This window comes from Achroia grisella, unplaced genomic scaffold, assembly GCF_030625045.1.
Source record: "Achroia grisella isolate CSIRO2021 unplaced genomic scaffold, CSIRO_AGI_Agris_v1 utg1304, whole genome shotgun sequence".
NCBI lineage: Eukaryota > Metazoa > Arthropoda > Insecta > Lepidoptera > Pyralidae > Achroia > Achroia grisella.
In genome coordinates, this window is record NW_026712617.1 from 744182 (window position 1) to 765783 (window position 21602).

The 21602-nt window shown below is 32.8% G+C and overlaps 4 protein-coding genes across 5 annotated transcripts; all 4 read left to right on the forward strand.

Moving 5' to 3' along the window:
- Positions 1-4042: 4042 nt before the first annotated feature.
- LOC131855123 (uncharacterized) lies at positions 4043-7408 on the forward strand. Of its 2 annotated transcripts, none has more exons than XM_059206363.1 (6): positions 4043-4156; positions 4245-4382; positions 4885-5033; positions 5589-5695; positions 6341-6504; positions 7312-7408. In XM_059206363.1, exons 1-6 carry the CDS (start codon positions 4083-4085, stop codon positions 7406-7408), a joined length of 729 nt encoding a protein of 242 aa, XP_059062346.1. In that variant the 5' UTR covers positions 4043-4082. The 2 variants fall into 2 exon arrangements, with proteins under 2 accessions (XP_059062346.1, XP_059062347.1); XM_059206364.1 differs by having other exon boundaries at positions 6391-6504.
- Positions 7409-8402: 994 nt separating this feature from the next.
- Positions 8403-13033, forward strand: LOC131855116 (uncharacterized). Its single transcript, XM_059206352.1, has 3 exons — positions 8403-9224; positions 9305-9439; positions 10869-13033. The coding sequence occupies exons 1-3, from the start codon at positions 8501-8503 to the stop codon at positions 12707-12709; spliced, it is 2700 nt and encodes an 899-aa protein (XP_059062335.1). The 5' UTR covers positions 8403-8500; the 3' UTR covers positions 12710-13033.
- A 2340-nt stretch (positions 13034-15373) lies between these two features.
- LOC131855127 (uncharacterized) lies at positions 15374-16579 on the forward strand. Its single transcript, XM_059206371.1, has 2 exons — positions 15374-15618; positions 16351-16579. Exons 1-2 carry the CDS (start codon positions 15451-15453, stop codon positions 16519-16521), a joined length of 339 nt encoding a protein of 112 aa, XP_059062354.1. The 5' UTR covers positions 15374-15450; the 3' UTR covers positions 16522-16579.
- An 840-nt stretch (positions 16580-17419) lies between these two features.
- Positions 17420-20345, forward strand: LOC131855125 (uncharacterized). The gene is made up of 4 exons (XM_059206366.1): positions 17420-17583; positions 17892-18059; positions 18448-18675; positions 18904-20345. The coding sequence occupies exons 1-4, from the start codon at positions 17527-17529 to the stop codon at positions 19069-19071; spliced, it is 621 nt and encodes a 206-aa protein (XP_059062349.1). The 5' UTR covers positions 17420-17526; the 3' UTR covers positions 19072-20345.
- Positions 20346-21602: the final 1257 nt, after the last annotated feature.

The following is a 21602-nucleotide window of genomic DNA, read 5'->3' on the forward strand; positions in this document are numbered from 1 at the left end:
TTTTTTATTTTTGACGACTAATCAATGCATCCAACATGTAGGAATGAATTTACTTTTCATAGACAAGCACAAGTAAATACTTTATGGTTCATATGTCACAATCAACAAAGAGAAATCTTTTGCATAGGACTGAATAGGAATAAAATTACCATGTATGCATTCCAAAAGTTACAATTTTATACCAACTACAATACAAACTACTTTTTTGTAAACAATGGAAGAAGTATTAATAAAACAAAAATATTGAAATACATGTATCTTTAAAATCTAACGATATGATTTAGTAACCTATATTGATTTAGAATCGATAGGGAATAATTATGATATTAATTGATATATACTGTTTTTAATGTTTGAGTATAAATATGTATATCATTGGCATTTAGTATTGGTGCTACGAACAATACATTACTTATTTTTGACTTGTGTGTACAGTGCGTTTGCATTATCGTGACAACACTAACGATTGGCAACACTGACGAATGCGGTATAGTTTAATATCGTAAAATGTAATGTATCATGTCCCTCACTCGTCTAGTTTTATTCAATTTTCTAAAAAATATTGTTTATAAAAATGTGTTATCGTAATAAAATAGGATCCAAATTTATATTCTACGTGCTAATTTATATTTTTCTGTAACTAGTAAACTCCATGTAGCCGTTTGATAGAAAACAATATAAACCTTAAGGAAATATTGGTTGAATTGAACTAAAGTACTAGTAGGATGTTGAAAAATTAACTATTGCACTGGTCACCGTTTAAACGTGATACAATTACACACATTCCAACAAAAACAAAATTTACCCATTGTTCCGGATGTTACAATAATGCAAACGGACAGTATACAAGATCTTTATACTGATCTATAGAAAAAGGCATTAACTATGTAACGATGTCATTACAAAGACTCTGCCCTTTTAGACATCAGGGACACAGAATAACTATGTTATTCCCTAATTTTCAAACATAGTATAGTTTTTTTTTCTTTATTCTTTCTCTACTTTGGTGCAACCTAAAATTCACCCATCGCTCTATATTTTTTATTTTATTATTTGATATATTAATTTTAGTAATTTAAAAATCGTGTATCCTCTCCGCGTATTTTAATTGATGAACTTAAAAAATGACGGTTCGCCGCCTTTTAGAGCTATGGCTTCCTCTAATGACAGAACCGCAAAGTTCCTCCTCGCCACTTACTGCCACAGTTACGAGGATGAGTATTCCACCGTGATCAAAGTGGCAATATGGCAGGTCTTCCCCCAGGAAAATTCTTCCTTGTTCCCCCGTTTCGACCCAACGTAGGGGAGAGGCAACGGATGCGCTCCCCACCCCATCTCGGCTCCTTCTGTATAGGCGGTAGATTAGAACCGTTGAGAGTTGAGACTGCCATCCACACAGCACTGCGCTCCGCACTCTACGAGGATAGAGTCACGGCACAATGCTTGACAGTCGTGACGGAGCCAATACAAGAGGCCCCATACCTCGCCTGTAAATGTAGCCTTGGTTATTATGAAAGGCCACATTTTTGTTCTATGATGTATATATTTAAAGTACTGTATAAGTAATCGTTTCATAGACGAATATACGAGTACATATACACATATAGTTTCCGCGAGTCGTATCGGAACGTCTAATAACAGAGGTTAGAAACAAAGAAAAGGGGTCACGTGACTCTTGAACTGAGTGTGATCACATGGTTGCCACTTGAACAAAATAATAATAGAATATTTCGCCATCAGCTCTTGAATTTACTTGTTAACATTGAACCAGGCTAATCCAGATATATCGTGTGGGGCAATAAATTTATTCCGTATAATTTATCTATATTACCCAATTTCAAATTTGTTTGTCAATTAAAACGGAACGTACATTGTGATCAAGTTTACTTCTCAATTGGGAAATCCCCTTAATGACGTCATCAGATCGTTTACAGCTTCTATAAACTAAACGTTTTCTTGTGTTCTCTCCATATTGTTAACATACCATCATTGTTGGATGCCAAGTGTTCTTCCCGTGTCGTCTCCGTACTGTGTAATATGTGACATGGTGTAGTTTCCTTAAGATCTATGTTTCATTGTAAATTATTTATGTGAAATCACTATAAAGGTTAAAGTGATGTGTTGTGTTGGACAATTGCGACGATTTTTTGATGTGTATAGTCTACATCGTTGCGTAATTTATGTTGGTGACTTTCTGTTGCTAGAAAAGTGAGTATTTATCTAGATTTAAAAATATATTTATACATACTATAAAAAGATTAAAGTAAATTGAAAATAAGAAGAATTCAACAAAAAACGAATCCATGTGGTTGTATGTTCTAACTACAATGTATGTTCCAATAGCTTTGAAGTAATATTTTTTTAAAATTAAATTGGTAGTATCATGATGTACGTAAAAGTTTTTAGATATTAAATATTTATTTTTATTACATCTTAACATACTGTATTATACTAACAATAAAAATAAATATAAAATAATAATAAATAAATATAAATACATTATTATACTAAACCAAACTAATGGTAAAACAAAATATTTAGAGACCACTACTAGCGACGTGATCTAAACATTATATATGTATATTTCGTATCGAAGGCCTCGGTCTAGCGGTTTCGCACAACGCTTTACTCCTCATGGTCGCGGATTCGATCCTTCACACGGTGCAAATATATATATTTATAAGTACGATTGTTTGTATCAGTTTGTGTGTTTTCTACGCATATTATGCATTTATATATTCTACGTATGTACGTACATACAATTAGAAAAATCACGGAATCTTACTACTTTTTATTTATTTTTGTTGAGTTCCCGATACTCCGTCAGTGTCATGATCATGGCGAAACGTAGACTTAATATAAATAAAAAAACATGGAAATATCCCCCTTTCATAATTCTACGTATAAATATTACGTACGTATTTGCAAAAAAAAATCAAGTATTTATATCAGTTGTCTAGTACCCATAACACAAGTTCTGCTTACCGTTGGACTAGATGGCGCTGTGTTAATTGTCCAGGGTTATTTATTTATTATATTTCGTATACTCAAAACTATTCATTTATTTAAGGTAACTATGTAGGTACTGTATTGTATTTCTCTACGTATATACAATTAGAGCTGCATCATTAATATGCAAATGAAATCAATCATTACAGAAATATAACTTTTAACCCATCCGTTGACAGGGAAATTAATAAATGAATTATTGTAGGAGCGATGCGGCCTCAATACTACCAATGTAATGTACATTGGTAGTATTGAGGCCGTATCGCTCATTAGGTCGATCTCCAGGAGATCCCCCCTGGTGACCAACGTAGATAATTCCAGGTGAAGTAGCTACGATGAACCCATCCAGCGCAGTTTCTATCAGCTAGGTACGATGGCTGGACATAAAATTTCTACAAATTTAGGAAAATCCAAATTGAGTATTGAATGATGCTGAACCATTATTTTTTAATAATGCATTTCGATTTTTTTATACATTTAAAATCTACGGAGAACTTTGGTACTCGCCCTGTTTCAGAGTTGTCTTCATAGACTAAAACAGGGATAAGAATCGAAGGATGTTTTTAAGTGCGATGATTTTTATCTCCTCATTTAACTAACTGCAAATATTTTAAGAAGGTCCGTTAGCATTTCTGGAACATTTCGTCAACAACATAAAAATAATTTGAGAGTATAGGCAAAATAGAATCGACTATACTGTAATTTCATGTCATGATCACTATTGTTCTTAACATTATCATCATCATTACATAGTATAAAACGAAGACGAAGTCGCTGTCTGTCCCTATGTATGCTTAAATCTTTAAAACTACGCAACTGATTTTGAAGCGATTTTTTTAATAGATAGAGTGATTCTAGATGATGGTTTATGTATATAATATATATACAGCCGGGCGAAGCCGGGGCGAGTAGCTAGTAATGAAATAAGATATTAACTTCAATTACAATTTCTATGGAGGTTTGTTTAATGAAAACGAATGACATAATAAGCATGTATGTATATTGTTTATTTACCTACATCTGTAGATGTCAAAAAGCAAGTCTGTCAAGCATGAAAATGTTAAAGAGACGATATGACCGAAAATAAGCAACATCCTGGCGACCCCCGAAGTAATGTTGCAAAATTTGGTGCATTCGATCCCGATAAGTACCTAGTTTTTGTGATTATTCATAATACGCTAAATTCCTTAGCAACTTTAAGGACATAGATAAATTTACTCTGACGGTGTTTTCAGATATGTTATTGACAGCGCCTCCTTTACTGTTCGCACAAATGAGGCTTTAACACCTGGATGCCCACCTTATCTTACACAGCAAACGATTGGGAAATTCCTACAACCCCTGACTAGAGAACTAGTCGAAGTTTCACCTAAGTAAATTACTTTTTACATACTCAGGTACCTTTATAAGCCGTTTAACTTTGCAATCTGTTTCCTACCTAGAAGCTCACAATTATAATTTAATAATAATCTACAAGCAAGGGAATGACACTAAATGTTAGAGGTTACTAAAAGTTACACAGTGCTTCAAATGAAATCTCCTTAAATTAATACATTCAAAATGCTATATTGGAACTATATTGGAACAACCAATTAGTTATTTTTTCGGACTACTCTAGGGCTGTTGACCTCAGCTGGCCATTACAGCTTCAACGGACGAGCAGATGGCACTCCAAACCTGCGGAAGGTTTTATGGAGCGGCTGAAGGCCAACTTCCATCTGACAGATAGGATTTTAGTCTGACGTTACCATTAGGGGTCCGAACCTAGGTTCAGGCCATCGTAATTTCGAACCTTGTTTGAATTGTTCACAAGGACTCAGTAAATAGTCTTTAATTCTTATGAATTATTTATCTCAATATTATTATTATACACAGACCAACTATCGATGAACTCCCAGATGCCGTAATTGACAATATGGTGCGAAAAGACAAAGCCTTCTGGGTTGACAGGCCGGGCACTAACGCATACACGCTTCATGATGCCTATTACAGTTATGACATGAGAGCGGAGATCGTTAAACCACGTAGGTTATATATGTATACATATACAAATAAATATTAGCTAATATCTGAATATAATTTTCTAAGTTTGATTTTTGAAGTTTTAAACGCTTTAATCATAAGAGTAATTATTTAGATTACATTTTAGATAGTATTTATTTCAATATGTAAGTTCAAGGTTTAAAATTAATATTGTCTAAAGAGTATATCTTCTGTCTAATGAGAACGTCTCGTATATTACGGTTAAAAGGATTACACCCCATGGAGTCCTGCGCTCGGCACCTTCGGTGCAATAAAGGTTTAATGAGGAACATTATTCTTTGTATACGTTACATTTTTATATCGGCTTTAATTTTATTTACCAGCTAGCCCGACGTATGTAGTTTTTCTCAATTATTAACATTATTGTAAATGTATTAGGGGTTACTTATAGGGTTAAAAACTATTCTATTATGTAATTTGGTCTGACTTGTAAACACGTAAACTCCTAACTTTTAGACATTTTATGAAACTTGTATATATGTATTAGGAATATGATATAGTATATTTTAATAAACTTTTTATTAATGTGGTCATAGCACACCAGGATGTGTTCCCCCGTTCTTACCAGTATGAACTTGACTGTGTAAAGTATCGTAGACTCCATACTTGTGATGGCCTTAAACAAACAGAAGGTGAAAAACAAGTAAGTTGAAATTTACACAGCTGTACTGAAACGTAGACTTTTATATAATAATATGATCATAAAAGAATATATTTTTTACTACATTATTAGAACTACAGAAATACAATTGCCCTCACATCGTCTAACCCGAGGTTCTGTTTCGCTCCTAAGTATGGCATTGCTCAGAAACATAAACGCGACTAGAAAAGTCAGTAGATATAGTTATACGTTATACTTATACGTTCGGTATTCTTCTACGCTAGTAATATTCATAGATACTATTAGCGGACAAGAATGAAACCTGCAGAAAGTAAAAGGTGACATGTGCGAGTTTGAAACTGAAATGAGGTCGTTAAAAATAAATAGCTATCAAGATGTATTGATATGTGTTGCAGCATTATTATACATATGCCTACAACTGGAAAGAAGTGTGATAAACGAGTGTTGATAATGGGAGAGTTTGCCACAAAAGTTTCAATAATCTATAATATATAAAGCTGCATTTTAAATATAAACACTGCTGCTGTTGTGATAGAATCTTATCAGAGATACAATAGTCCATATTTATTGACCGTTGATAAAACTTAATGCGGGTACATGGTAAGGTACATTTTCGTCCGGTATCTACGTAGTACTTGTTAGTAATAGTATTCTCTAAACATTTAGAAATTACTGAGTGCCCATTGCCGAGACTGTCATAGCTTAAATGTTGCTAGCTTGTCTCCGTTGCAACTAGCTTGGATTCAAGATCCCGGCCAAAAAAGATGGAGATATTATCCCGATCTGACAACCAAGCTTACAACAGAAGAAATTCGACTATCAATGAACGAGTAAGAATAATATAAACTATTATTACAATAAAAAACTATATTTTTTAAGTTTGTTTAATACATGGAAGACTGCTTATAATATTTGGATAAATAGAAAAAATAGTAAGGATCTTTATTTTTAGAAATATGCTATATATATATATTAGATATATATAAAATTTTTTATATGTATATATATATATATATATATATATATACATAAAAATTAATTGCTATTTGTTAGTCTCGCTAACGGCTGAACCGATTTGGCTATGTTTATGGCTGGCGTTTAGAAAGTAGCGGTGAAATATGAAAAAATTGCATGTAAAATAGTAAAAACAACAATTATATTTTCCCATACAAGCGGCTGATACCTGTCAAATAGGGTGCGTTCAGAAATTTAGTGCGTAACTTTGACTTATTTAATTTTGAGGCAGAACAGAGTTCGCAGGATCAGCTAGTACTAGCTGATTAAACTAAACTGATAAATAAACTCGTATAAATATTATAGCAAATTTTCTCTCAACTTCTTTTATTTATGGACTACCGTTACTTACACTACATATCCACGTCGCCTGTATTAATATAAATTATTCTAAAAGATACGATTTGACTTGCCATCATCTATGCATTTCCTGTAATGTTTCTCAAGTTGTCGCTTCAATACGTATGTACGTGATGTAGGTATTCTTTCTTCTTAATTACATCACTGCAAAGTTATCAAAAGCATCTCATCTGTGTCTGATGTGAAATCATACCAATGTATAAATAAAGCTAATAGATACTATATTGTATTTTAGCCAACCGGTTAATTTATTTTTGTTACAGAGTAGGACGTCCATTTCAAAGAGAAGCGTGCCAATGGTATAATGAAAATTATCCGTCTACAAACTATAATTGCATTCTACGGAAATTTTCCAAATAAATGTTCTATATTAAATCTGTTTTATTACTAAATCTTTGTTAGTCACCGTCACTACAGTAGTATGTGTTTATATCGCAGGTATTTCTTAAATCATTATTATGCCTTGTGGAATTCTGCGTATGCGGTCAAATAATCCATCTCGTGAAAGGATGCTTGTATGCTTGGTCTGGATTTATAACTGAGTAATTTATTTTGTTACTCAAGAATTTATTATACGAATATACTTTTGCCGTTTTTACTATTTTTTTAGTTTTATATTCACACAAATAAATATGTAATCCAGAAAAACATCTATATAAAAAAGTATATAAAAACATAAATAAGCAAGTAGTAGTATTCTCCTTCTTCTTATGTTGAGCCTGCATTGTGAATGATCGATAGAATAAAAAAGGACTACTAAGTACTTCTATTAAGTTTCTTTGAATAAAGATAATTTCTATTTAAACCTTTGTATTTACCAATTTTAATTTTTTATAGTAAATCACAGATCTCCATTTAGTCCCAAATTAACTTAACTAGTGAACTGATATAAACACATAGATATTTTTATGTAAATACATACATAATATACATATAAATCACCCAGATCAATACAAACAATCATACTTATGAATATAATTGTTTGTACCGTGCGAGGAGCGACCATCAGGGTGGCAGGTTCGAGTAAGTACTACCGTGCCGGTCTAAATATTATATACACAGTTATTCTACCCTTAAGGCATAAGTAATTCCTGAAGAGTGTGACAGCCCCGCTGAATTTTTTTGTCTCTGGTTATATCCCTTTATCCCTGCATAATGGGAAGCCATCTATACTTAACCGATTTCACATATCTGTCATCTATAGAAAGCTATTAGCAAGTAACATAGTCGATGTATTATTTTTATGACAAATAAGTGCAATGATTATATCCATTTTCATAATATGTTCGAAATCGAAATAAGGAAGAAATAAAAACTTTATCTATTATCTCATTACCTCTTTGACATCTATCACTCTTCTTTTGTTTACACTTATCAAAATCCCAAGTATGATAAATGATTTTTGAATAAAATTATAAAAATATAGATTCCCATCCCCAAATAAAAACAGCCATGGCAAAACAGGATGACGGTCTTTTTCTCCTAGAGGTACTTATTGACAAAATAGTATTTGTGAAGAGCCCTTGTTTCTCTGACAAAGATTTTAGAACATGTGTTAATATAGAATGCCCTTCAGTTGAACCTTTAGAAATATGTGACGATGATCCCAGTGCATGTATTGTGAAGAGTGGTGGACCTTTTGTTAAAACCTTCAACAATGGCAAATCATGTCTATTTTCTATGAAAGCATCTGACATTGACCATGCTATTGGAAAGTTTCCTATAAAAGTTTCAGTTTACAAATCGCTTCCATGCGGTTGTCTGCCCACTAAAATAATTATAGGGGAAGCAACAATTGATATGACAAAAGAATTTGTGCAAGCTCGAAAAAAGTTTCTCGATGATCCTACAAATGTCAGCTACCAAGCTTTAAAGGACTCTTTTCGTATTATTGGCACTGATGGTGCAGAAACTGGAGAAATCGTTATGTTTTTACGTATTTCGTGTTTTGGAAAGTTAATTATTACCAGATTTCAAGGAGGAGGAGTTCCTCCAAACTTAACAAGTCGGGGGAGCTCGGCTGTAATAGATCGATCTTGTACACTACGAAAAGATTTTCAAACTTCTCAAAATCCTTGCATTTGTGGAATTGCCCGAGAATCAAATAGTGGTGGAGTTGGAATTAATAGACAACCTTGCACCATAGATGGAGGAGGATTTGGCATTTGTCCACCAGGTATACTACTCATGTACATTGCATCAATTTTATGTAATCTATTTGCGGGTAAGGGTATCATAAATTATAATAATTTACAGCTCGAAATCCGTACAATAGTATGCCATGTGAGGATCCTGATGACCCCTGTTATTGCTCTGGCTCTGTAAAATCCGCTGGAAAACAGCAAATGATCTGTAAAAATACTGATCAATATTGTCTACATGTACCAAAAGGTAAATAAAATCTGCATATAATAAATTTACAAAAACTATAATAGTCTATTAGTGTACGATATCTTGGTGGTAGTTAAATAATTTCTTTTTAGTATAACTTTTTGTGTATATCGGTGCATATTAATATGAAATATCATTTTCACTTGGCAAAAATTGAATGCATGAGAATCAATTTCTTCATGGCCAGGTCGCAGTAAACAATTTGAAGAAATAGGCACAAATTTGGGTGGCAATGAACTTAAGATCAAAGTGCCAGCAAATGCATCGATCATCAAGAAGATTAGTCAAACTCATTGCGCAATGCAATGTCCATATACAAAAGGAACAGATGATGGTCCCTGTGAACCCCCCTGTGGAAGAAATCAAATTAGCCTGGAATTACCTAGTGAAGCTATTTGCTGCTATGGTAGTCAGCCAGCTGACACACAATTCACGTGTACAACAGAAGGATGCATTCAAGCCTCTAAACATGGCCAGCAAACCGCATTAGCACGCAGTGATACTAAACAACGCGAATTACCAAATAAAGAAGTTTTTGTATTGAAAGTAGCTAAAACTGCTATTCAAGGGGACAAGAAATGCAAATTAGAGTTAGAATTAGTTACTCCTAAAGGTCCAAATAAAAAGCCACCAGTGCAAAAAGCAAATACGAGAATACAATCTGATCTTGATTGTGATTGTTATCTCAGACTACTAAAGAAGTCAAAAGCAAAGAGGCGGCTCTGATTCTAAAATAGAAAATATTCTCTTTTGTATTTACACTTTCTAGTTTATTATTTATAAAAATATTGTATTATCATAATTTAACTAATTCCACTTTAAAAAGTAGATTATCACTATATTTTATTATAATACAATAAGCCTCATAAGGTCAACAACTTATACAGATTGCTGTCCAACGGGAAACAAGGTCATATTCCAAATGCCTTCTGACACCTGCGGTATGGGTCACAAACAGCGGGCACATTTTAACATCACGTCAAATGGTGTGGGAGATGTATCCAGAGATGATCCTAGTCAATTGATGTCGACAACTGCAGCAGATTACCCTGGAGTTGTATATGATTTTCCTCAACAAATAATAAAATTAAGAATCGGGAAGACTGTAGAAATGCCGGGCAGGAAATCAAAACTGGAGTACCAATTTATTACACCTGTTCTCACACATGATAAACAGATTCCAATTAGAGATACACGTGCTGCACAATGCACTTCATGTAGTTCTGATTGTTGTTCACCAAAATCCACGAATCGTAATATGTAGATTTTTTTACTGTTAATTAAATGTATAAATCGTTGTAATTGTTTTATTAATTAAAATTAAATTAGCTATTAAAGTGTGATATTTGTTTCTTATAATTTTATTTGTTAGGTAATATAAATTTTAGAAAATATTTTGTTATTAATGTATAATGTCAACTGGTCGTAGGTAAATTGCCGAGCTTGCCGTTTCATCAAGAAATAACAGAAGACCAAAAGCAGGATTTAAAGGCGATGAGTAAAACCTTGGACAACCAAATTAAAATAGAAGAATTTTTAATGTTAACAAATAAGCTTTCCAAAAAACCAACGGCAACTACAGTTAGTGATTATTTGAAAATGTCCGTAGAAAGTATGAATTTTTTATCTAATACGTGCGAGACAAATTTATCATCATCTGAAACGTGTTCTGTTACTTCGTTATATACATTACACTCTAAGCGACGCAGTGTGTCATTTTCTAATACTGTTAATTGTATTTCAAAATCACATCAGTCTTTTTCCTGTCCTCTGAAAGATGATGATAGTAAACATAAATACTACTTTGAAAAAGATTATTTTGGGGAGAAAGAGACCACAGTTTATATGACGCTTTTTGATGACTACTTGTGCCACCGTACGTCAGGTACACAAGCTACAGCTTCAGTCAATAAATGTCTACAAGTTAGTCATAAAAACAGAATAGATATTCGACCCAGCACAAACACAACAAATTCAAACTTATGTTCAACTTGTACTCTACCAACCATACCCAATGGAAACAAAATACTACATAGTAATAGACACGATTCCGAGGTATTTTTCTTTGAATGGAATAAGCACCCAGAATCGAATAAATCGGGGTTGGGAAGTTCTGGATTAAAAACAAAACTAAAAAGAATTTCAAAAGCCACTGTTGCTCCTGTCAGAAGTGAAAAACATACAATTAGAGAAACAGCTTCTATTCAAGCTCAGTCTAGTAATAGCTCTACGGCAGTCCAGACAAAAAAAGCAAGAGGTTCTTCAGCTGGCACATCTACAGGTAAATTAGTTTCTATCAGAGACAGTAAAATGGAAAAACCATGCCTTGCAGTTGGTGGTGTAACAAAAGGTGATATGATGGCAACAGTGTCACATATCAGAATTGGTCCTAAAGAACAATGTCCTATACATGGCACTGAACCATGTCTAGGGCCAAAATATATTATTGCTTCATCAGAAGAAGAACAAGCTCCAGTTAAAATAACGACAATGACTAATCCTCGTCGTGGAGTATTTGAACTAATTATTCGTAGGATAACTGGAGCACCATTAGCGAAAAATGAACTTATGTTAGAATGGACTCCACCACCATCCCGACCACCATCTTGTAGATCTCCATGCCATATCGTATCTTATTCACCGCCGAGAACTTATCGTTCATCAAAATGCAAAATGATTGTACGTCACCCTTCGTCATGCAGACCTAGGCATTATAAAAAGGGATACAAAAAGCCAAACGGACTGGTGCCTTGTCGATATGTGCCTTGTAAGAAATGTTGGAAGCCATCGTGCTGTAAAAAGTATTGTCGGCCTAGTAAAACCTGTTCGCCACTACCACGATGTAAACCCAGCCCACCATTACCTATTTGTAGAACTTGTGCACCGATTTATTATTGCAAGCCATGTTCACCATCACCTTGTTCAAAGCCTTGTCCACCATCACCATGTAGACCTTGCTCACCGTCACTTTGCTATGGATCATGTTCTCCTTCTCCATGTAAAAGTTCACCATGCCTACGACCATGCCATGTCGGTCGCAAACGTCCTCGAAAGACTCGCAGTCACCCTAAAATAAAAGCACATTCAAAACGCAAATCTCCATGTCGCAATCGTTCAAAAACCTGCCCCATGGTCAGGTGTCGTAGCATGCCTGGACCATGCAATGGTTGTTATGTTGCCTGCCCACCACGTAAAAGCTACTCCGTTTCTCCCTGCAAGCCGATCAAATGTTGTAAAAGCATTTCATCAGCTTCGTGTTGCTGTGAATGAAACTAGTTAACAATTATCCATATTATATAAGCCTAAAAATCACATTATAAATAATGATTTGTATTTGATACAATTTTTATATACTTCGATATTATCCAAAATTACTTTCTATATATCATCTTGAAAATATATTCTATACAGCATACGTGTATTAACACAGCACCTATTACAATCTATTGGCTTTATGGGTCCCTAAATAATAGATGACCACTTTTAGTTTACATTCCGGAACAAACAGGAAGAACTTCGTTTTTTAGAATTTGTATGCAATTCTGTATTACATTATTATTTTATTAACAACAATATTATAAGTAATAAGAAGTACCGAATAAAATGTTCCAATACTTTCATAGATTAATTTGTTTTCTTGTAAAACTTAAATAATTATCTATATTATTGAAATATATACTTTAAAACTTGTATATATTTCAATAATATAGATATGTATATATTTAAACTATTCTTATCGTATCCCAATATATTTTATTATAAAAATGTATAAAATGTAAAATGTATAAAAAATCTCTTAGACAACTAATTCGGTATCATCGGATTGACTAATCAGATGACAGTAAGATAGGTATATGTATATTAGCTAGGGCCAAATAGTAATAATAACTCTCATTACCAACAACCCTCTACGGTCCCAGCTAATTAGCTTTATATATTTTAACCTTACAGTATTTATACATTTACAGATATGATAATTTAGGCATTATATTTCTTAGGTATACTATCCAATGTCCATGGTCCATTTGCGTAGAATTATTGGAGATATGGGGCTAGCGGGTAAGGTAAGTGGACTGTATGGAATTGAAATAAAGGGGGCGCACAGTACGTACCTGCGACTGTAGAGCGGGTGTATTCTTGCACAGCTGCTGCACTCGATGAATACTAAGTTTAACACAGGCACGCACACAAAGTTACTTATTGTTAATGTCAATATTATATTAATTAATTTAAAGCGGAGCGGTTGGGACGAGATGTCACCATTCACGTTAGCAGACGAGGTCGTCGGGCGACCTCAGTTGACATACTGTGCGCGGGAAAGGGATTAAGATATAGGGAATAATACCATACCACTTGATATGTTTAATAAATGGCGCGAACAATTATTACCCACTTTCACTACGGAAATTATTAATTGTCCATACAGTATTTCATGTCTTATTCCACGCCCTTCGTGTTATTTTCATAATAAGTAAACTATGTTTGCTAAGGTATAATCTATCTCTGTACCGTAAATCATATAAATAGTTACTAAACTACCGTTTCAATGGTAAGATCCAGACAAAGTTAATATAAAATAGGCTGAGGACTAGAAAAATAACTAAAGCAAGAAAATGGTCTTCTCGTAGGTATCTGCGCGGGTACAATGTTTAACTAGGTATTAACATGAGTCGTACTAAAACATGGTTTTCAGTATGAACTACGTAGAGATTAACTTGACGGCAAGTTAATTGTTAGCAATTATATATAGTCCCGACTGATAATTGTCTGATATTATCCGCGAGATGTACAAATGTACCTATTTTATTGTAGCATGTACACAATAGCAGTCACAGAACATGCATCTATGATATTCAGATTATTATAATTATTTACCAATATACGCATTCGACTTTAAACCAATATTATATTTTTGCTCTTATATTTCACTAATCTATAGATTTGGTTTGGTTTTTTATATACTTATTGTAGGTGGTGGTTACATAGCTCGGTTAGTATATGACCTACTAACAATTAACTCAGGAGTACTAATTACGGTCAAGGACAAATATACATATGATAGCGCAAATTCAATACAATGACTATTTTCATTGTTAATTGATTAATTTAATTATATTTGGCCTATATTGATCAAATCACTGTTATTTAATATTTTACATAATGAAGTATTAAAATTAAGAATTATTATAAATATTGTAAATAGCGCCATCTAGTACTTATAGACCGCACTAAGTTGTTTGTCATAAGATAACCGTTACCCGTGCGAGAAGCACGGGTAACGGTTACGGGTCCCTACTACACTGCAATGACTACTGCTATAAATACGGAGGTCGGTACTTGAATAACTCCCCCTCCGATCGATCCCCCGTCCAATTCAAACGGGGATCGATATTACAACGGCCTGAGCCGAGGTTCGAATCCCTAGTGGTCCCCTCAGACTAAAGTCGTATCCGTCAGGCAGGAGTTGGCCTTCAGCCGCTCCATAAGTCCTTCCGCGGGTTTGGAGTGCCATCTGCACACGCCCCCTAACGTCCGGTGAAGCTGTAAAGGCCAGCTGCGGTCAACAGCATTAGAAGTCCGAAAAAAATAAAAATTTAAATATTTTTTCTGTGTTTTCTGTATTGCACCGAATACATCTCTGGAATTTGATAAAAGTGTTTTTTATTTATTATCGTAACAATGAGTCGTCTGGTATCAATACCCACTCTTACATATAGATAATTAATTCTCGCTTTCAGTAATATATTCAAGGAACTTTTGGCTGATGGCTTCTCGCTAAAGCCTAAAATATTTTAAGTCCGTGCTTGTAAATAAAAAGCCAGACATTTTTTAATTTCTTAAGTCTTTGGATGTGGTATTTTCTAAAATATTAGAATTGCCTAGAAAGCAAATTCTTCTGTAAACGTCAAAACTTATGTCATCACATGTCTCGTATTCAAATTAGAATGTAGTTGTTGTAATATATGATATTATCGTATTCAAAATTATAGTCCTATTAACTACAACTAGAAATGTCTGAAAATAGTGCAAAAAGTACCCAAGTGCAAGGTAAACCAAAACCAAAGAGGTCCAAATTCGGACTATGCCCTTGGCTTTGTAATCTGTTACCTTCAAACGTGCCCGAACCTGGTGCAGTACAAGGGATTCTACATCCCAGGAAAGATGTCTTTGTACTGAAGGTATGGACTGTCTGATGTTATTCAGATCGTTAATGGGAATTGTTTTAAATTTACTTTCATGTCTTTTTTCAATTCAATAGCAACTACATGTATTTACCCATAATGTTGCAACGACTTTAGCGCAGTCGATCATATTTTTTAGATCCTCCTTCGCACGGGATGATAAGCACGAATTACTAGAGAGTATATGGGCCTTAGTCTGGGGTGGTCTTAGTCCTGAAGTGACACCCCATTAACAAGTGGTACCTGCAGGTAGATAGGAGTCTCCCCGCGGTGCCTCTGGGGACAGCCAGTGTCTAGGCTGGCTAATCCTCTCACCATAATGACAATCCAAACCATATACCTCGCTCTGTACATTCACTTAAAACCAAAATTACATATGAATCCTTTTTTACATCTATTGCATGGTTTTTATAAGTATATATAGTTAATTTTATAACATTTAAAGTAAATTAATGAACGGAGAAAAAAAAACTTTATCTTTTATTTAGAAACTCACTAAGCTAGTGGCAATTTTATGTATTTTTGTATACATACTATAACTAAACGCATAGGAAAAACCAGACTTCATATAGGTACTTTTGACTCATTCAAGGATATATAAGCAATATTATGTAATTTAGGTAATTTATTACACATTCAAAAATTTCCAATAATAATAACTATTCAAGTGTTCTGTAAAATATATGTTTGATATATTATAATCTCAAATAATACAATACTTGCTCAAAGGTGGCGAAAATAGGAGCTACTGGTGACCGACGATGTAAAATGGAGCTCGAACTTGTTACTCCCAAAGGCCCGGAGAAGAATGCACCTTCTCGAATTGATACTAGAGAAACCCAATGTGACCCCGATCCTCAACCTTGTTGTTGCATGAAAAACAAGAGAAATAAAAAATAAACATGTCGTGATAGTAATAACCAATTCTGTATAATAATGGTGTTAATCAAAAATAAAAATAGGTATAGACAGTTATTGTTTTGTCATAATTTATAGAGTTGTTTACTATATTCTTGTGATACCAATAACGAACATTTATTTTAACAATCCCATTGTTTCCTGCTAGTAATTAAGTTATATATAGTAAAACGGAATTCACGCAATTCCATAAATACACACGACACAAGACTATATAAACCTATTTTATATTGGTACATAGCACATATTAAAATAAATTTTGAGATACAATTCTCCACATTACCTTTACTAGAATTATAAACTAAGTAGAATATTATTTCTGCTGTCTTTAAAATCTTCTTATATGGCTTTAAAATGTCGTCTATGATGCATAAGCACTTACGCATATAAAGAGTCTAAGAATACCATGAACAAGCCGATAAACTTAGTGATGAAACTCTTAGTACGTATCGTATCATAGCGTCTTGAATCTAAGTTGTACAAAAGGTCGAGAAGGATGGCCAGGTCGTCGTCGCGCTCCGTATAATTGAACACAATGATAGCTGTTTCATCAGTTTAATACTTACAAACGACTGCCACTTGAAGAGATTAGGTTGCTCTGGTAGGTCAACTAGCTACAATTGCATGTTGAATAGCTTGGATTTTTATAATTGTACTAATGTAATGTTTGTAATACAGTTGTGAATTATTGTACATATTGTTTGAAAAGAACAACACTCCAGTATCAATCGCTTTGTTCTGAATCTGCTTTCTAAATAGAAGTCGCAGAATATTAAAAAAATATTCATATATTCACAGAAAAATAATTTATAGCAAATACTTTTTAAATGCTTTTTCTCTGATCTATACAAATACAATCGTTCTGTCAGGTTCTGTCACTAGTAGCACTTCCTTTGGTGGCCTGTCTGTTACAGTTCGTACAAAATTATGAAATTCTTAGTAGGTTCCATCCACTATATTGCTATTTAAAATATATATTATATTGATATGGGTAAAACACGAAAACCTTATGAAGAAATTGGTGCAATATTTAATGGAAATGAGGTATTTATACATGAAATCTTTACTTACAAATTATATTATATATTAATTAATTAAATTAGAAAATTAAAAATATATTTTTATATAATTTTGTATTTTCTAATAGTTAATCCTTGACGACTTATACCTACTATATTCTTATTATATATAACTTAAACAGTATATATATTAGTATATATTATTACAGCAGTGAAGAAAGAATTCAGGATATAATTTTTTTTTATTCTTTTTATCTTATGTGTTTTTAGTTTTATATAGTAGATACTTTAGAATGTAATACTTTATCAACAATAATATTTTCATTATAATAGGTCAAAATCCGAGTGCCAAAGAGCACCATAAAACCCTCAAAGTTGACACCTGCCCAACTAAAGTTACAGCAACAGTGTACTTGTGAAGACGACGAATCCGTCTGTTCCGAGACTTGTGGATTTCCGGGCGGTAAAGGTAGTGGACAGGCAAATAGACTGAATTTCCAGGTTATATATCTACTCATTTTATATAAAAATAATATTTATTGCAATAAACTTAATAATAGCGCTTTCGAATAGTGATATTTATATATGAATAGTTATATTATTCTACCACTTATTCGGAACGGAAATTCACTACGTAAATAAATTGTTTGTATATAAAATGAAATATGAACAATATGTATATTGTTAAAGTACAATTTTCAATGAAACAATCTTTCTACAGTTGTCTGTAACTTTTGGAAGACAGTAATACCGTACCGTATTTTCTTGTCTTGCACACGCTTATTATTTCCTATATAAGTAGCTCTTATAGTAGGTTTATCGGATCAAGTAAAACCGTTTTATAAATCACACCAATATAATTAGTTATTTTAATATTCTAATTTTATAGATACCTGACGATATTTGCGAATCTCTAACAAATAGGACTGCATTAAACTCAGAATTGGTGTATAGTAATAAAGAAGCTCATGATACCATGTGTAATGTATGCAATGTTACGCCAAAAGATGCTCCTAAAGGAGTCCATGCTCAAAAACTATTACATCCAGACAAAGATGTTTTTATTTTAAAAATAGGCAAACAAACCGATGAGCCTAATCGTACTGGAAATATAGAGGTATGTATTATTAGAATTGAACTTACTTACTGGTAGAAGTGGAAATTTGGTCTGACCTAATTTTCTTCTCTTATATACTTTCCACTTTCTAGCATTCATCTACATTTACTTTTTCAAGTTTTTTATTATTGTATAAGGTATTAGGTTGCCTTGTATTTGGTGTGCCTTAATGTGATGATATCTCGAATAGCTAATGTTACTAAAGAATTAGTTTTCCTGTGCTTTTAGGTAGAATTAGTAACACCAAGAGCTCCCACCCAAATGAAACCAGCTACTCACTCATGCAAGCAGATACAATGTGAGGAAGAGAATATTCCTTGTTGTGTTCCGTGTAGAACTTGTCGAGGAATAGTTCCAAAGAAAAGAAAGGTCAGACGTCCCAAATTCTGCATGTGAAAAAGGAATAGAGTTATTAATTGAATTCTGCATTAATTGTTATTGTAAACAATACAATTAAATATTACTTAGTCTTCGAAAGTAAAAAGAAAAAATTGTAAAATAGTTTGCGTCATAAACATTAAAGATTATTATTTATTCCATGTAAAACCCCTATAGAACCAAATTATAAAAAAAATATTTTTTTTCAAAAAAGAAAACATTCTTCATAATAACATTTTTAGGTTTGGTACTGACTATATTAATATAATTCGAACTTTATTACCATATTGTATATTTCTGAATAATCTACTACTAGTATGTAATACAAGTACAATTATAATATAAATACAGAAACGGATACCAATACATACTTAATAGCTTCTTTCGAAGTCCAATTTTAATCTAGTGTTATCAAAGTACTAATAAAATGTTTGTAACATGTTACTGTAAATATTTGTTTGAGACATTGATTGGTCGAAGATCAATTAAATAATAGCTATATAATAATATGTTCCCTAACTAATTATATCACTTTAATATCAATTACATAACGGATAAGTATATATAAAGTAATATAATGACTGTGATAATTTGTTACGTCAGTTAATTCTAAAGAATTTAAATAGATAATGTCTATAATCTAAATAATATATGTATATAAAATGCCTATAAACATATTTATTTATATACATATATGTAATTTGATTCCTTTTGTTTGTTTAAGGTTATACTATTGGTATATGTTATATCTTGCAGTAATTACTGCCTTCTCACTACTCCTGGAACGTTTGCTCACATTGTCTCTTATTTGTTTTGATATTGTATTTTCGGTGTAGGTACAATACAGGATATATGTATATATAATATATCTCGTTTGGAAAGGATTCAAACTTGTAATCTGTTTGGATATTTATCTTGATATCATAAAATATGTCTCAAAAAACAACTTTTGTTTATACTTTCCATAAATTCAGTACATATGTCCTCTTATGACTTTGTCACCTATAGAATTGAATAGTTATTTTTCTGTTTACTCATTTTAGATTTAGACATCTTAGCTTGATGTGCTTCAGTTTCATAATAATAAATGTTTTACTAAAACCACAGATAATATGATATTACATACTAAAACCAATAAAAGGAGGTGTCAATGTTATTAATAAGCTTAGGATCATATTTTTAGTTAGAAGTATTTCGTTCAGCGCCTGTGAGCTTACTCATTAGACAAAACCTCATAACTTTATAGGAATACAGATTTAAGAAATGGAGTCATCAGATTGGACTATTATTTGAAAAAACAGATTACCAATATTATACATTACCTTTCCTTATTACACTTTAATTAAAAATAAATTATATGCCTAATAATTTTAACGCACTGTAAAAAAAACGCAGTTAGTACAATGATACAGTACGTACTAAATTTAGTACAGGAAAGAGGGTAATTAGTAATGACCTAATTGCAAGCAATGTACCATTTCAGAGCGGTTTTCTGCCGAAGCTTATCCGAAGGCTGAAAACTATCATGGTTAATGCTTGGTGTATTTGTCTCGAACAGCTAACAAATCTCATTGTAATTTTTCACTAGTTATCCGCCAGAGAATACCATGGTAGGGTCGCGTGCATCTTTATTAGGTACCCATTGTCATCAATTAATAAAAAATAGCCTATGTCGTTCTAATATACCTGAACTCTATAGGTATGCTATGAACTCTGCTCACCGTGAAAAATATACTACTTTAAATATTTTGTAATCCTACCACACTATTTCCAATTCTATGTTACGGGGCTACATTATTTTGGCCTTTAGCCAGTGTAATGATCTCCAAGACAAATTATTTTTGGAATAAAATTGTTTTAATAATAGACAGACTAAAGGGTTACTTCGTTACTGATTCTTTGCGTATTTTGTTTACAATGGGAATGACCCATCTAATGGTATATGACCATTGGATACAAATGACAACACACACATCTATAAATATACTGTGCCGACAGTGGCTACACCAAATGCATTATCACTTTCGAGAAATGATTTCAATTGGCAAGATAGCTATAACAAAGACTTAAATAATTATTAAAATTGTTTGTCAATTTTTAATATAAACGAGAACATATCCATCTGTTATTTTGTTTAGTGGAATAAAATACAAAATTATAACTAGTCAACAAAAAGTAGTTACCTTACCCTCTATAATATTTCTTTATTTTTCTCACTAAGATTCTCTGAAATAATGTCTCACAGGGTTTTCACTCCAATTGTAGAATATAAACTGTTATAATTGACTATGTTCCATCATATCAGCAGTTAATTTATTATTAACTGATATTGTTGACAAAATATATTTACCTATATGATAGAAAAATGTAGAGTCACAATATAGCGCCATTGCAACAGCACAGGCGCATTTCATATTGTTATTTCTAATTCAAGATTATTATTTACTGTTAAAGTGAGGGAGAAAATCCTGTTAATAATAAGGGCGGGGCTGGGCTGGGCAGTCCGAGAAACATGAGCGATGAAAACGTACGTCGGCGCCTTAAACCTA